This window comes from Pundamilia nyererei, unplaced genomic scaffold (assembly GCF_000239375.1).
Source record: "Pundamilia nyererei isolate P.nyererei 1_Seehausen unplaced genomic scaffold, PunNye1.0 scaffold00137, whole genome shotgun sequence".
Taxonomy (NCBI): Eukaryota; Metazoa; Chordata; class Actinopteri; order Cichliformes; family Cichlidae; genus Pundamilia; species Pundamilia nyererei.
The window spans coordinates 1,134,350-1,148,383 of NW_005187538.1; the positions used below are offsets into that span (position 1 = coordinate 1,134,350).

At 39.3% G+C, this 14,034-nt stretch overlaps 1 protein-coding gene across 1 annotated transcript in view; it reads right to left on the bottom strand.

Moving 5' to 3' along the window:
• itga11a (integrin, alpha 11a) overlaps positions 1-4,635 on the bottom strand; it is a 50,579-nt gene extending 45,944 nt beyond the window's left edge. Inside the window, exon 1 of the mRNA XM_013913572.1 lies at positions 4,498-4,635. Coding sequence (XP_013769026.1) covers positions 4,498-4,546 — 49 coding nt within the window. The 5' untranslated portion in view covers positions 4,547-4,635. The remainder of the gene's footprint in view (positions 1-4,497) is intronic.
• Positions 4,636-14,034: the final 9,399 nt, after the last annotated feature.

Sequence of the window (14,034 nt, forward strand, 5' to 3'; positions counted from 1 at the left end):
GTGTTTTCTCACAGCTGGAGCTGCAACGCTGAGCTGAGAGCTCAGAAGTCTCATCTTTTAACCACCGCAGACCTCTGTACTTCTTACTTTGTGGCTCTTGTCCTCACACTGTAGGGTTTATTAAGTCTCTCACACTCAAGCAAAAAACCACCACTCACAGTTCATTCCCCATGAATGAGACTCTGGGGTCACATTGAGTCAAGTGAGACGTTTTTTTCTTTGTCTGGGAAATCTTTGATAAATTCAAGTGAAGGAATGTGCAACAAAGCTGGACACATGTTCAATTAAAGTTACTCAATAAGAAACTACAGTTCAAAATTCAAGACAGCTGACTCACAGAGAAAGAGAGGGAGAGAAAACTTGCTGCTGCTGTAACTTAACACTATTTTTAATCTGATGTTGCCATAATGAAAACCTTTCAACATTTGACTGTCAAATGTTTACACTCTAATTACATTAACTGGTGATTCTAAATTGCTCAAAGGTGTAAATGTGAGCTTGAATGGTTGCCTGCCTTGTTTGTGTTAGCCCTGTAGTGATCTGGTGACCTGTCCTGGGTGTACTTTCACCCTGTGCCAGCTGGGATAGGCTCCAGCACCCCAGCCAATCCTGAAGTGGATAAATGGTTGAGAAAATAGGTCCATGGAATCTTTTCTCTTCACTTGCATCAATGTATCTGTTTATGTGGATGTCCAGCAGCTGATCACATGGTATATGTACCAGTATAACATCGTGTACGTTTCTTTGATACACCTCTCAACAAGTGTTCACTATTCATCACTTTCAAAAAGTAAACTCTGAGATCTTCTTGGGATGTTAGATGGACCTGTTGGGTATTCACGTGTTCAAATTCTTTTTTCTTTTTTTTTAAAGTATCAAGGTGTTGGTTTGGAAGCAAAATACAAAATTTTGTGGATACCCAGAGCCTCAGCGCAGCTGTGGCAAGTGTGGCAGGAGTCTGTTTGCTGATTCATAAAGCTGTTTTATTGGCTTACGGACCATTTTAATGAGTGAACTCATTTATTAAAGCAAATTAGGGAAAACTTTACGTTAGAAACCACTTTGAAGACATCAATTTAAGTGGTCAATATTCTGCCACTGCTCCAAATTTAAAAAGGATAAAGAATAGCATCACAAGTATTGTCAGAATGGTTAAATAACAACTGAATTGCTTGTAATTTATAAAGATGTTCTATATTATAAAAATATTGCATTTTTCTTAAATCATAAATACTGCAGAATTACCACTTTAACATTGCTTAACACAGCAGAACAGATTTTAGTTCTGCTGGTGCTTTGACATGTAGAGGAGAGGCTGGATGTTGAGTCCGAAGACAAATGGCCCCTCTACAGAAATGTGAATTTGTCTGCATTTCTTAGATAGTGAATATTTGGGCATGTTAATAGGTTGTCTAAACACACATGAAACTAAATATTTGCTTTCCCGGTTCCCTAGCAAGCATCTGTAAACTGTGGCCAAAACTGACAGTTTGGGGACTGCAGGCAGTTTAAAAAAAATAAACATAAAAAAATAAATAAACTGAGACCACACTTCTACCACAGCTACGCTTGGATTCCCAGCTACACAATGAATAAGTCATTCATATATTTTTTTCAGTCAAGTGACCTCAAGTATCTCATAATGTGATTGGCATCACCGTAGACTGTTTGTTCTGCTTCATGAAAAGTTCTCTTAAAGTGAAAGGCCGTCTCTGCCACGCAAACTCTTCAAGTAAATATTGACACATGTGCCACATTGCTCATTTCCTGTGGCACGAATGGTGCACACGACCAGCTCTTCTTTCACCCTATCCCATAACGTCCCTTTAAAGTTTCTATATAGCTACAAACATATTCAGCAAACAAGGTTGAAAATAAGTCACTGGGATGGAGCCGTGTGGAAATAAATCAGAAGGTGCTGCATCATTTTATAGTTTTTTTTGCTTTTCGTTTGGTGGGCGGGGGGGCGGGGGGGCGTAATTATAAAATAGAACAGAATATTTTCTGTTCTGATATCTGATATCTGGCGAATAAGCAATGCAAGCAATTATTCTCCTTATCTCGGCTGAAGCTGAAGCAAGGAATATTACAGCTAATAATCTCACAGTCCTTGTAACAGAGGGAGAAGTGTCAGGGTAAAAAGCATGAGAACTGAGATCATCCAGTTTCCATTTAAAGACACTAAAGTAGCAAAGCAATTTAATATTCTCAGTAATATTAGCAGCTTTTAACGTAAGGTCAGAGTCTTCCTGGGTTTCCTGTGTACCGGTTTCTTTGCCCAGATAAATAAACCTCAGGCCGGTGGCTGCCGGTGTGACTCACATTAGTCTGCTGCTGCTTTTGGCCCAACACCAAGCCGCTGGAGCTCCACCGCAGACCCGCTGATATAGAGCGGCAGTTTGGATGAATTGTGCAAACTGCTGGCTTGGACACATCCTCATATCACACACACACACACACGCATGATACAGCACTGTGACGTCTCCTCTTCTCCGCTGATTTTTAAAAAAATCTATCCTGACAATCAATTCTGATGTGTGTCTGTGTGGAAACAGCATCCGACTGGTGTTACATGACCAGGAGCGATATCTTTAGCATATATGGGTCTTTGTATAAAAGTAAATATCAGAAGAAACAGGATGCAATGATTTTCCATTGATCCATTCTGGATTTCCAGTGATCCAATGGTTTCTCTGGAAAGATACACTTCATGGTACTTCACAGTTGACAACGTACTTTCAAAGATTTTGGCGCCTTATTTCACTGTTATCTATGCCAAAGCAAATACTGTGGGAGGCATGGGGTGTGTAAAACCAGATGCTCCAAGCACACAGGAGCCAACTGGGCACTGCTAGGCTGTTAACCTTCTGAGTTGATAAAAGGCTCAACAGGGATTCAGACTAAATCTCTGTAGCTGAAGGTGGAGCATAAATTGCTATCGGTCAGTATAGCATTAACTAACTGTAACTAAAACATGAGCAGCTTTTAAATACAGATGTAATGGATTGAAATGGCTTTTCATTGATAAGTAGGTATCAGCCTGCAGGAATTATAGGTCTTGTCCACTGATAACAAAGGAGGAACTTAAGTAAAATGAAAATCTGTGGAGGGCAATTGAAACTAATTATTTAGCCATTAATTATAGGCAAGATGTGTCTTCAAACCATTAAACCCTGTTACAGTTTCTTGGATGTGGACACACTGAAATGAGGTCATTTTTTCACACAAATACACAGAAAGAAAAATAAACAGTTCATACTGTATATTATGCTGGCAGAGTGAATCTAAGGGACATGTTTACACCCTTTATACATATATAGAAGTTTCATATTCATCAAATCCAAACCAAATAGACGTATTTAAAGTTATCTTCTTTCAAAAGTCATGTCAGGCCACACACAGTAATCCACAGCCTCTTGCTTGCTTTCCAAAACATCTCCTGCTACATCACATCTTCTGCCACAGACTCCAGCTACAAGGTCAGTGTCTCTATTACTGTGGCATCAATCCAGAGCTTTGCTCCAGTGAATTCCAAAACTGATACAAATATTTACAATAGACATTTCCTTTTCTCCAATCTTCAGTTTCACATTATTTACCAAACTTGTAAATTAAAGACCAGTTTGTTTCCTCTTCCAAATAGTTTGAAAAGAAGTGAATAATGCCTTTCTGTTGAGGAAAAAACAGGCAAAACATAATGTACAGCCACAGTGACAAGTTGCCCAGAATTTTATGGAAATGAGGCTGCATTGTGACTATACTGAGCTCAAAACGTAACCATACAGAAATCTCCAGCCCTGCATCGGTTACTGAAGCTTCTACAGGCCATTTAAAGGATGCGGTTGATTTAATTAGCTTCACTAAACATTGGGACTGTATATTACTTTAGACGATAATCATAATAAAGGTCTGGCTTTGAAAAGTACATGCATTTGATGCATTTGATGCATGTCATCCTGTTTCTTTCCCCCCTGTCTGGATGTGGTGCTGCTAAAGTGATTACACTGGTAATTGACCACATTTCTGGCTGAGCACCACTAGTTCTCCAGTCTCTGTAAAGTTGACACTGAAAAGATGGCACGAGTTTTAAGAACATGCCTGCTTCCAGTGTGACACAGAGCTTCTTTGTGGACCTTTAAGAGACAGCGTATCTTTCAGTAAAGCAAATGACCTTTGCCTTGCAGTTTCTTGATACTCATGTGCACAAATAGCCTTTCATCCACTGAAGATACTCAAATCTCGCTGCTTTAGTACAAAGCACACAGATTTGCAAATACAATATCATAATACTAACAAAATAAGTCATCTAATGTAGTAAAAAGAGAAAACCTATTTATTTTAGAAATGTTTCCTGCTGCTCAAATGAGACACAGTACGATTAAATAAGCATCGTATTTCTATTATTTTAAAGCTACATGAGGAAAAGCGGTTAGATCCACACATTAGTCTGATAGAAGCACACATATATAGTTACAACAATAAACACCTTTCACTCACCCAGCTGCTGGCTGTAGATCCAAAGCAGGAGAAAGCTGTAGTACTCCATATGGTCTGCGGTGCAAGCGTGCCTCAATGTGATGGTGTACGAGTGATGACTGCTGTGAGGGTGTAAGTGGTGGGCTGAGGCACGCACGGTTAAAGATCCCACTCTGATTGACTCGGAGTTAAAGTGCTGCCTATATCTCGGGGAAGTAGGAGGGGACTGTCGAAGAAGAAGGAGGTACACAAACAGCAGGGCAGGGATTCTCCGTCTCTCACAAACTCATTCAGCTCTGTTTGGCCTGACAAACGCTTTTGAAATGATTTAACTTGAGTTTTCAGTAGAGGACTTTTGAATGTGGGTTTTTATGATAGCATACATTTGGAGATTTGAGGTGTTAAGGTGAAAAGGAGATACACACATCTAGTTTCCGAACATATATATATAAAAAAAAAACAATAACCGGTCATACTTTTAGAGTTAACTTGATTTCCAAAAGATTCTTTGGAAATAGCGTAAATCAGCAGCAGCAGCACCACCTTTCCTTTTCTCAATACAAGACTAAATGCGCTTCTTTCAGACTCGACAGCACAAATGCTATCCTCATGGCACAACCACAAACTGACAGGTATATTAACAGTGGCAAGTAATTGCGGGGTTGGTATGTTACCTCATGTGCTCTCACTTGAACCATGTTCAAATGCAGAATGTAGACTGATCTAATTTTTGCAGTAAGGCAGATTTTGTGTACATTAGCTTTCATGAAATCACTCTGTGGTCACCTGGCAGATTTCCATGTCGAGCCCCGAAGAGTTTATGTTTCCACACAGCTAAACTGTATTCTAAATAAAGGGAACATAGTTTCTGCCAGGTCCAAACTGTTTTATGGCATTTTACAAATGTAAGCTCATCAATATGCGGTAAATTTGTTATATATATTCTTCATTTCCTTCTGGTGCTTTACTGGCAACCCATCCTAAATAAAGTGGAACAGTCCACATGACCCTGGTGACCCAGAAAATAGAGGAGAGATTTTATTATAACCCAAACCCAAAGATTTTATTTTCTTAAACATATCTAAGTAGTGTTGCTAGCAAACTTTCCCAAGTGTTACCTTTTGAGGCTCCTGGATTGACAAGGTGGAAGCTTTCCAACTCCTAGCCATGAGCTTGTAGTCAAAGCACAGTCAGTTCAGATTGCGAGCAATTAGGCAATAAAGTTGCTGCTACAGACACATTTTACTTGTTAAAATAAATCTGATCCAGCAAGAGGTTTCTTCAGTGCTCAAAACACCTCATTTAGCGGGTGTCCAGGAGGCTTTCTAGACAGGTGCCCAGAAACCCAAAAGGAGCCAGCTCTACTCTGAGCTGTTTGTGGGACCAGATGTCCTTTGGAGGAAGCTCATATTTGCTCCTTATATCCACAGTGTAATTTTTCCTCTCACTAAATGCAGCTAGCAAGTTGCAATTTGTTCAGAACGCTGCTGCAAAGCTTTTGACCAAGTCCTCCAAGTACTCCCATGTCACACCCCTGCTGATTCAGCTGCACTGGCTCCCTATTAAACTCAGAATCGACTAAAAACTCATCTTTTGCTTTTGGTTGATTTTTATTTTATGTTTTAGCTTCTTTGAAGCACTTTGTGATTTTTATCCTGGAAGGTGCTATATAAATAAAATGTTACTTTTACTTTTTTTAATAGCAGCTATAGATCAGGTTAGGAACTTGGATCAACAACTAATTTTGGGCTAGGCTCTCTTTTACTACCATTAACAAGCTGATTGTCTCCCGCTTCAATTCTTGCCCTACTAGTGAACAATATCCTGTGGTGCATTAGATAAAAGGTTAGCAGACCATCTGGTCTTAATGCTGTTGGAGCTGTGGTCCATGGTTACTGCTTTTGGCCTCACCACCAACAACTTGAAGGCGACCAAGTTGGCCACTGTGTGTGGGTACAAAGAAAAAAGATGTTTCACTTCATTGCATAAAGTTAACTAACACGTGTTAGAATTTACACTTACAGAATAACAGTTTTACCAAGAGTAACATATAAATAAAAAAAGTAAAACAAAACTCTTAGCAAAGGCAACAGCTGTTCTGCATATCTTTCCAGCACAACGCATGCACTATCTTCAAAAGTCAAATGGTCCATGTGAGACTGTGAAATCCTGGACAAACTCACCATGGAATTAATCCAAGCTGACTTGTTTATATTTCTAGATTCGACACGTATCCTGTGAGCTGCTGTCTATTTAAAAATCTGGGAAACGCACATCTATGATTCTAACAGACACCTCCTCTTAGTTTGCAATCACAGTCCCTTTCCTTTTCAACACAGAGCAGCCACAGTTCACACAAATCAAGCCAGGGAGTTGCACTCAAAACCGCTTTAACCAAAGCTTTAAAAAATAAAAAAGAATCAAGACTTGCTTTCATTAAGGGTGCTTAAAAGCTCATTGGACTTATTCCTCCTTCATCACTTCTTTTCAGTAGGCTGCTGGCTGCCTTGCTTCTTTGAAGTCAGGAAATTAAGCCCTTGCCTACTGTGGCACTGCCTGTGTGGATGTGTGTCCGCATAGCATTGCTGATATACATCTTAAAATTACACCAAGACTAGGTGAGTGAAGGTAAGTGATATTCCATGGTCCACATAGTCCACATGTCTGGATTTGATGGTGTGGACTTTCACTCAAACCTACACTGACATGCGATTGTGCTTCCTGCTGGGATTGTACTGTTTTAAAGGACAAACGGGTTACAGCAGCTTATGTTGTGAGCATGCAGTAAATTCTTCATGCAGACTACCAAAATAAAAGTACAAATTCCTCCTCCATCATAGAAATGATTTTCCATATTGGTGGTAAAATTAAAATTGTACAGAGGTTTGGCAGTCAATGTAACATAAAAAAAAGCTAAACATAAAAAGTTTCATGACATGAATTGTTTTATTCAGTATCGTGGGTAAAACTCACAGCTCAAGAATCTCCCACTGTCAGCTTGTAAGACAAATGATAGAGAGAGGAACCTGCAATTATTGGTGCTCTGAATGGAGGCTGTGTGCCAGTGGCGTTTAAGGACTTGGACTTATTTTGTCAGTGTTTCAAGTCCAGGGGGTTGCGAGCATGTTTTACTGCTTACCAAAGCTGCCATGAGGATTTTTAACTCCCTGTCTGTAGGGGAGTGTTAGGGTTAGGAGGAGCAGATGTGAACTTAACAGAGTGTGAAAAATTAGGTTTGAAAATCCTATTCTTTTTACCATATATGCCACACAGAGTCCTGCTGTGAAGTGCAGCCTGAAATCAATATTGAACAGAAGCTGCACTTACCTCAGCTTTTCAGGGCACCCCACCACAACTGCAAGCAATTACCTCAATCACCCCTGGATTATCTGCTTGTGTGTGATATATGGCTGGCTCCTCAGGCTATAATGGAACAAGTCCTATGGGACCAGACTTAAAGAGCCAACCATTCTCAAGGTTCAGGTTGGGTGCGTGCCTCGTGCGGATACCCAGCATGTATCACCTATCATAATGTTGTCAAATTCGAGACCTCCAAGGTTGGCTTCTGGGGCCTTCTTTCAACTGATTCTGTCTGTGACGTCAGCGGTTCAGTTAAGTATTAGTTCAGCGGCCAAGGTCAGAGTTGATTGAGAGAGATTTTTCTTTATGACTGTTCCCACAAACATCTTCAAATATGATTTCTGTTTGTTTTTTTTCCATTACCGACCAGAAAAACGCCGGAGAGGGATTTTTGACAGATTTGGACATTACAGTTTTGACTGGCAGCACTTTAAAGCCGCATTAACAGATGTTTGACCACAGGGTGGCAGAAAAAACACCCAAACAAGTCAGTTAAAGTCAACATAATCTTCCCAGCATCTTAACTTACAATAGGTGTCATCACCCATAGTAAGTTCAACAACCCAACAACTTAAAGACCCAGTGAGTCTTATTGTGAAAACAAAAACACAAAAACTAGTGCTGTCAGCGTTAATCTGGTTGGAGCTGCACGGCGTCAGCGCGGTTAGGTCAGTAATGCGTTAGCGCCATCCAGCTCCACTGACAGGGCGATCCGCGCTAACTCGCTAAGGGAGATTTGCCGCGTTAATGCGGTTATAGCGTTACCGTCATTTTAACCAGATTAACGCTGACAGCACTAAAAAAAAACCCATATCTAACTCCTTGGCTTCTTTTTTATTTCTGTCTCTCTGTCTCAGCGGATGGATTTTCCAAAGTACATGAGATCTGATGGAAGAAGACAATGCAAGTGAGTGTTTAAGTGAATCAAAAAGATGAAACATGTCCAGATTCTCAGATTTGGGCGTGAACTTCGGCCCACTAGCGACAGCAGAAGTTCTTTATGTTGTTCTCAGAAGCTGTTGAGGCCTGAGGCATTTCTTGGAAATCACTCTTGAAACAATCACCTGTATGTACTGAGAGTTACTGTCCACAGGGATGTTACTTTCCATAAATCATGGCCAAGTAAGTCAGGAGCAAGATAAAACAATGAATGCAATACAGCCCACACTCAAACTCCTCTAAGGACCTTTTTTAAAACATGTTGCTGCTCCAGCAGCTGGTTTTCGGGCCAGATCATCGGCTACAGGGACAGCAGGGAGAGATCACTGCACAGATCCAGCGAGTAGCCCTGGATAAACCATTAACCTGGAAAAATGTTTCAGAAGAGCCACTCTGCCAAATAATATGTGGTGTAGCATACAGGAACCAAACAAGACTCAACACTTTTCACACGTAATTATTTACTTTTAATTAAATGAAGAATAGATTGAACATGTGTACATTAAAGGCAATTTGAAGGTATTTACACTTGTTTATTTTTCACCCTGAATAAATGGCAGTAAAGCGTTATATTGAAACATTTTTTAACAAATGCATCCTATTTTCATTCAAACAAATTATTAATCATTTTAATATTCATTTTCTATTGAAGCCATTAAATGTGGATCTGTAGCTTTTTTGTATTGATCTGTTAAACATTAAATGATGTTGTAGAGTTGTGGTCAAAGGGAAAAGCTGCTATAGAAACAAGACATTCAGTTTCTGGATATCCAATCTAGTAATGACTGAATAAAGGAGGTCTCTGTTTCAACAGACCCCATAAAAAACACAAATCTGTGCGTCCTGCAGAGCTTAAATATTTTCAGCACTAACGCTGATGCTCAATATAAGATTGCTGTACTGCAAACTATTGGTAATTCAAGTCACTTGGTACTTTTCACAACATTAAAATGTTAATTAAAATAACCTAAAGTCTATATCTTTACATTTTTAAATGGTGTCATATTGACACACACTTTTCAGACAAAAGACAACATCTTACTGTCATTTTCTTATTTGCCAAATTTTCCAATCCAATCCAATCCAACTTTATTTATATAGCACTTTTAAAAACAACAAAGCTGACCAAAGTGCTTTCCAACAATAAAACAGAGATAGCAGTTAAAAACCATACTTTAAGCATACAATGAAATCAATAAACAAAATAAATATATAATTAAAAAAGATAAAAATAAATCAGTGTATATATTAAATATCACAACATGAGTAGAATAAACAATAAGATATACAATGAATAAGATTAACAAGGTAGAAAGATTAAGAATGATCAACAGCTGACTAAAAAACCGACTACAAACTGACTCTGATAATACTCCTAGAAAGCCTTTGAAAAAAAGTGTCTTTAAAAGTGATTTAAACATTTCAAGTGTTGGGGCCAGCCTGATATGGAGGGGCAGTTTGTTCCATAGTTTGGGGGCCACAACAGCGAAAGCTCGGTCCCCTCTGTGTTTCAGTCTCGACATGGGGACAGCAAGGAGTGACTGGTCAGATGATCTGAGAGATCTTTGTGGAGTGTATTGGTGTAAAAGGTCTGACAGGTAAGACGGAGCCAGGCCATTTAAGACTTTAAAAGCAAGCAATAAAATTTTAAAATGAATTCTAAAATGGACAGGCAACCAGTGTAAGGAGGCAAGAACAGGGGTAATGTGCTCATGTTTGCGTGTCCCTGTCAACAGGCGAGCAGCAGCATTCTGGACCATTTGCAAGCGCGATAGTGAAGCCTGATCAATACCAATATTTTGATAAACCTTCATCAAAATGTTTGATAATGGATGTGAAATTCTAAATTTTAAAACCAACAATTTAAACTGTAAAGCATTCAACTCAATGCATGACGTATGTGTTCGATTTCTCGTTATGCTCAGGAAGTGTGATCAGGTCAAATGTTAGCAACCTTCTTCAAAACAGATTTGAGGCTATATTGTCCAAAGTGTCTTGAAACCTGTGGCTTAAGATGATTTGTAGGAAAATGATGTGTGTACTTCACATTTAACCAAGGCCATACTGTGGTGTGAGTAAATATACATTGCAAGGATCTATCTTATGCACATGCATGCTGTGTGTGTGTGTGTGTGTGTGTGTGCATGTGTGTGTGTGCATGTATGTGTTAAAATGTAAAAATATTTACTTTTTTTGCTCCACATATGTGCTGTGGATGTTTTCTAGAGATGACATTTAGAATAAACAGTTTATCCTGGATGTAAACTGGTTTAAGATGTAGGGTTTCAAAAACCATCTTCCCAAAGCTCAGTACTGGGAAAGATATAATGAATCCCACATATCATTATGTGCACTGTGGCATCTTTGAGAACGGCAACTCAGAAACACAGATTTGCATGCTGAGTTTCTGTCAGTTTGGGGGTAGCTTAACTGGGCTTGCACCTGACTAAATGTTTTGTACTGGCATTGTTCATTTTTGTTGCCTAATCACTCCTGACACGTCTCTCAAGATGTGTTAAACTGAACGAAAGCTGTCATCATGTGCATGTGTCATCAGACAGGCACAATTCCTAGCTTTTGTCAATGTCTCCAATCAGACCCAAGTCTTGATGAACGTCATATCTCAAAAAGTTAATAACTATGCGCTAACCGTGTACTTCATGGAGCATTTCTTTCCTCACTCACTGCTATTCAATTGGAGAATTTTTCAAGCTTAAATTCGCTAGACCTCGATATTAGGCTGTTTTTATATAAACTTACCAGATACTTTGTTAGGTACATGTGGTCCATGGAAATATTTCATCAGTCAATCACATATCAGAAATTCACAACCTGCTGAAGTTTAAACTGAGTTAAACTTTGAGTTAATAGGGAGGCAACAGTGACTCAAATAACAAATTAATAATAGCCTAGGTATGCAGATGAGCTTCTCTGAACGCACAACACATTCATAGTTCATATTGGCTTATCAGTGCTGCACAACAGAAGATTGGAAAAACATTACCTAGTTTGATGAGTCTTGACTTATACTATGGCATTTGGGTGGTAGGGTCAGAATTTGGTGTAAACATCTGAATCCATGGATCCGTCCTGCGTTGTATCCTGGTGGTGTAATGGCGCGGGGGATATTTTCTTGGCACACTTTGGGCTCACAGTCGACCTGAGTATTGTTGCTGGCCATCTCCGTCCCTTGTACCCATCTTCTGACGGTTGCTTCCAGCAGGTTAATGCACCATGTCACAAAACTCAGATGATCTCAAAATGGTTTCTTGGACATGACAGAGAGTTCACTGCAGTCACACAGCCACCAGATCACAATCCAGTAGAGCACCTTTGGGATGAAGTGGAACAGGTGATTTACATCTGGACTGGCAGCCAACAATTATGCAGCAGCTGTGTGATGTTATCATGTCAGTAAGAACCAAAATCCCTGAGGAATAATTTAAGCACCTTGTTGGATCCAAGCGATGAAGGATTAAAGCAGCTCTGAAGGTAAAAGAGGTCACTAATTCAAAGATCATGAATATTTTCATAGACAGAAGTGAACTAATAGGATCGGTTCAAAAGCACAAAAACCGAATTAAGAATCTGCCGTTTAGTTTTGATCACTGTTTCACACTAAAAGCTTGTGGCTGCCAAAACCAAAATGGCACCATTGTGCTCATGACACAATACAATAAACAAAACTAAGAAAAACATTGATGAATCTACAAAACTGTGTTTTTAGACACTTAATATTGTGTTCTGGGATGCAAATACATCGGTTTCCATCTCATGATCTTGCTCAGCATTTCTGTGATTTGGCCACCAAGGAGGTCCAAATCACAATTTAATTAGTGTATCACAGGAATAATAGAAATGCTTTTTCATCCATATCAAGCTTGACAGTGTACTCCCATTATTAGGTAACTGATACAATCTCATTACTACTCGAATACCAATGGAAAATCCCTTTATAGATGAACGTATTAAAGAGCTACATCCAACGAATGAGAGAAGTAAATGTTACTGTCTGAGCTTGAGTGAGTCATGCTAACTTTTCCAGATCTCTGGCGGAGCTTTGTGCAGGTTGAGTTGTGCCAGTAGCAATAGTGGGAAATAGACTAATGTGGAAACTAAAGCCACACGCCACAAGATGGACGACAATGGAACACTGCAAAGCTCACACGTCCAGATTGAGGGCAAAGCCATGTCTCTCAACACCCAGCTTAAACACAAAGCCCATATGAAAATACTTGCACGGACGCGTGTGCTGTAGTGTACGTAAGTGAGAATTTTTTTCCCCGTCTTGAGGCCTAATATGGATACAATACAGTAGTCGGAGGCATATAATTTTCACTCTCTCTCATGCAATTCACATTCTGGTAGTATTACTTCCCAGGACAGACATATAAGGGATCTATTAGGGTCACCGCATTCCTATACCCAATCAAGCAACTCAAAACTGAGGTCATTCTGTCTTGTGGCTCAACATAAATTTCTGCCTTCGTCATGTCTTCTTCATGAGAGAGCACACGCTCCTGTTTCATTGTGTTAGGATTTACGTTCATTGTGACACAGATGGAAAAATCGAACCATGCTTTTTTTTTCTCCTCTTGGATCTCGATGGAAAACCAGACTGTCTACAATTTTCTGCTTGTAATTATTAGGTTTCACGAAGCTTATGTGCAATTATCTGTTGCAGGTCTACCACTCAAACACCAAGTTAAGCCCTTCTCACAGAAATTTTCAATGCAATCCTTATGACAACACATTAACGGTTAATGCAACACATCTTGTGGCATAGCGTTTCCAAAGGGGAAAGTCTATGTGTGATGTTATTTTCTGTTGTTTTACACCCTGGCAGCTACTGTTCCAATGAGAGACTGAACCTTCTGTTTATTATTTGACCACACTTGGCAGTTTCTTTGCTCATGAGAAGACAGATTCTGTTTCCCAAACTATGTTTGTGTTTTTTAAAGAAGACTTTAATTTGATATTGCTTAAGGTGTCTGCCGTAAAAAGGCTATAATTCAGTTAAACGTTGTGCTATACATTGTGTGTATAAAAAATCTGCAGACATTTTTGACGTGCAATTTTATTGCTTACCCAGAGATTTTTTTTAAAAAGAAAGAAAACATTATCTTATATTAAATTGTGCCTGATTCAGGTAGAAACATAAGCTAAAGTCTCTGAGATACAAGAATCTAAATGGCTCAAACAATATCCACGTCATATATTCATGAGTAGTTAGTTTTAGTTTAGTGGCTTAAACATCTC